Genomic DNA, 1,986 nt, shown 5'->3' on the forward strand with positions numbered 1-1,986 from the left:
TTTACACAGTTAAATGCATATTTTTACACGTTTAATTTTACAATAATATGTGTAAGCGTGTAAAAAATATGCATTTAACTGTGTAAAACACAGATAAAATGTGTAAACATTTAGACTTACACATTTGAATTGTCAATTTAAATGATGCTGATGGTTTAAAAACCGTAAATGTGTATATTTGCACACTGCTTACCACGTCGAATCCTAACAGTTCCTTTTCCACATAGTTGTAATTATTACATTGTATATGTTAATTTTGCATTCTTGCGTGTAGGCACTTATAGCAACAGCATTGCTGACGTTTTGTGTATTCTACAAGCTATTTATATGTAATTCAACGATTGCATGGCTAAATAATAAATTAATTACAATTAATTTTTTAGAACAGGCAAGGATATGTTAATTTATAATTTCGGGTCGCCAATCGATGGACCTACTTGGAAAGAATTCTTTTCTGGACTTCTCGACATAAATAAAATATATCCCTTGCATAATATCATATATTTTCCATTTTTATTTTTCTTCCGATCTAAAATACTATATAGAATTTACGTTTGGCTCGGTCATTTCCTTCCGGCTTTACTTATGGATGCTGCAAACATCTGTATGGGTCGTAGCCCAAGGTATCACATAAATATAAATATTATTTCTTTTAGATGCATATTTCTAATGGAAAATTATATGTGTATTTATAATTTTATGTATATTTCAGAATGTGGAAATTAATTATAAAAAGAGATAAAGATTTTGAAATGTATGAATCTCTAATTATCAAAGATTGGAATTATTCTACTGACAATGTTCAAGCGATGTGGGATCATCTCAGTGAGAAAGATCAACAATTATTTAATTTCAACATGATGGGATTTGATTGGACAAAATATTTCATGGATTATCATAATGGCATACGCCATTATCTACTCAATGAAGATGACAGCACGTTGGAAATCAGTCGTATCAAATATAAAAGGTAACAGACTTTTCCTTACTTTTGGTTAATTCTTTTTTTTTAAGTTTTGTTTCTACTTTTAATCTTCAATTTCAGTTAACTTAAAATCTTCAATTTTAGATTTTACTGGATACATCAAATCATCAAAGCTATACTTATCTTTATTGTCCTTTGGACTATGTGGTTCATGTTTAGGAGAATGTTTGCATAAATTTTACATTTAAATATAATGCCTTACTATCGATATATATTCTCAATAACTTATTTTTATGAAATATTTAACAATATATGTATTTACTATCTGTATACATAATATTATTATATACTGCACTTTATCAAAAATCTATATATGTATCCATCTATGTATAATAAATGTTTCTTTACGAGGCGATAACCACTTTCAAATACACATTATTGATTTATTATAAATTAACTTTTCTTTAGGGTTTGGAGTTTTTGTTTCTAAACACATTTTGTTTCTAAATTGCGTTATCACGGATCAGACGTACTCGACAAGAGTCCTGGATTTTCTTATATACAGTTATTTCTTACGTTTTTAGTTTCCCCCTTCCTCCCTCCTCTGATAGGCTCCATAATCAAACAAAAGAGAAAAAAAATCGAGACTAATCACCCGCCGATAGATAACTTTCAATATCTGGTTATCGCTCGATTCTTATTATAAAAGATTATCCCATCGATCGTTTTCGGAAATTTATGGAATCCACTGGATGTAATACAGTAGCATTGCTCATCATATTGGAATTTTCTATATTATTTTGATGTATGTGTGTGATCCAACAAATTTTCGAATTTATATTTACTTAAATTTATAGATATTTAAGCAAACCATTAATTCTTTCCGTGTAATACATTTAAATATGTATTTCAGGAGTGAATAATATTTGAAATAATTCCATTTTAAATATATATTTAAAATGGAAATGGCATTTTAAATTTTCTATTTTAAATGCTTTCTTAAAACCATTTTCATTTTACATTTGAAATGGAAATATCTATACATGTCTCTTATACACATC

General features: G+C 27.8%; 1 protein-coding gene across 2 annotated transcripts; it reads left to right on the plus strand.

Moving 5' to 3' along the window:
• The first annotated feature begins 164 nt into the window (after nucleotides 1-164).
• Nucleotides 165-1,356, plus strand: LOC105461359 (fatty acyl-CoA reductase 1-like). Of its 2 annotated transcripts, XM_011707856.1 has the most exons (3): nucleotides 172-623; nucleotides 713-970; nucleotides 1,070-1,356. In XM_011707856.1, the coding sequence occupies exons 1-3, from the start codon at nucleotides 397-399 to the stop codon at nucleotides 1,158-1,160; spliced, it is 576 nt and encodes a 191-aa protein (XP_011706158.1). In that variant the 5' UTR covers nucleotides 172-396; the 3' UTR covers nucleotides 1,161-1,356. The 2 variants fall into 2 exon arrangements, with proteins under 2 accessions (XP_011706159.1, XP_011706158.1); XM_011707857.1 differs by lacking the exon at nucleotides 1,070-1,356 and having other exon boundaries at nucleotides 165-623; nucleotides 713-974.
• The last annotated feature ends 630 nt before the right edge of the window (nucleotides 1,357-1,986 follow it).

The sequence above is a fragment of the Wasmannia auropunctata genome, unplaced genomic scaffold, assembly GCF_000956235.1.
Source record: "Wasmannia auropunctata unplaced genomic scaffold, wasmannia.A_1.0 LD291485.1, whole genome shotgun sequence".
NCBI classification, from domain to species: Eukaryota; Metazoa; Arthropoda; class Insecta; order Hymenoptera; family Formicidae; genus Wasmannia; species Wasmannia auropunctata.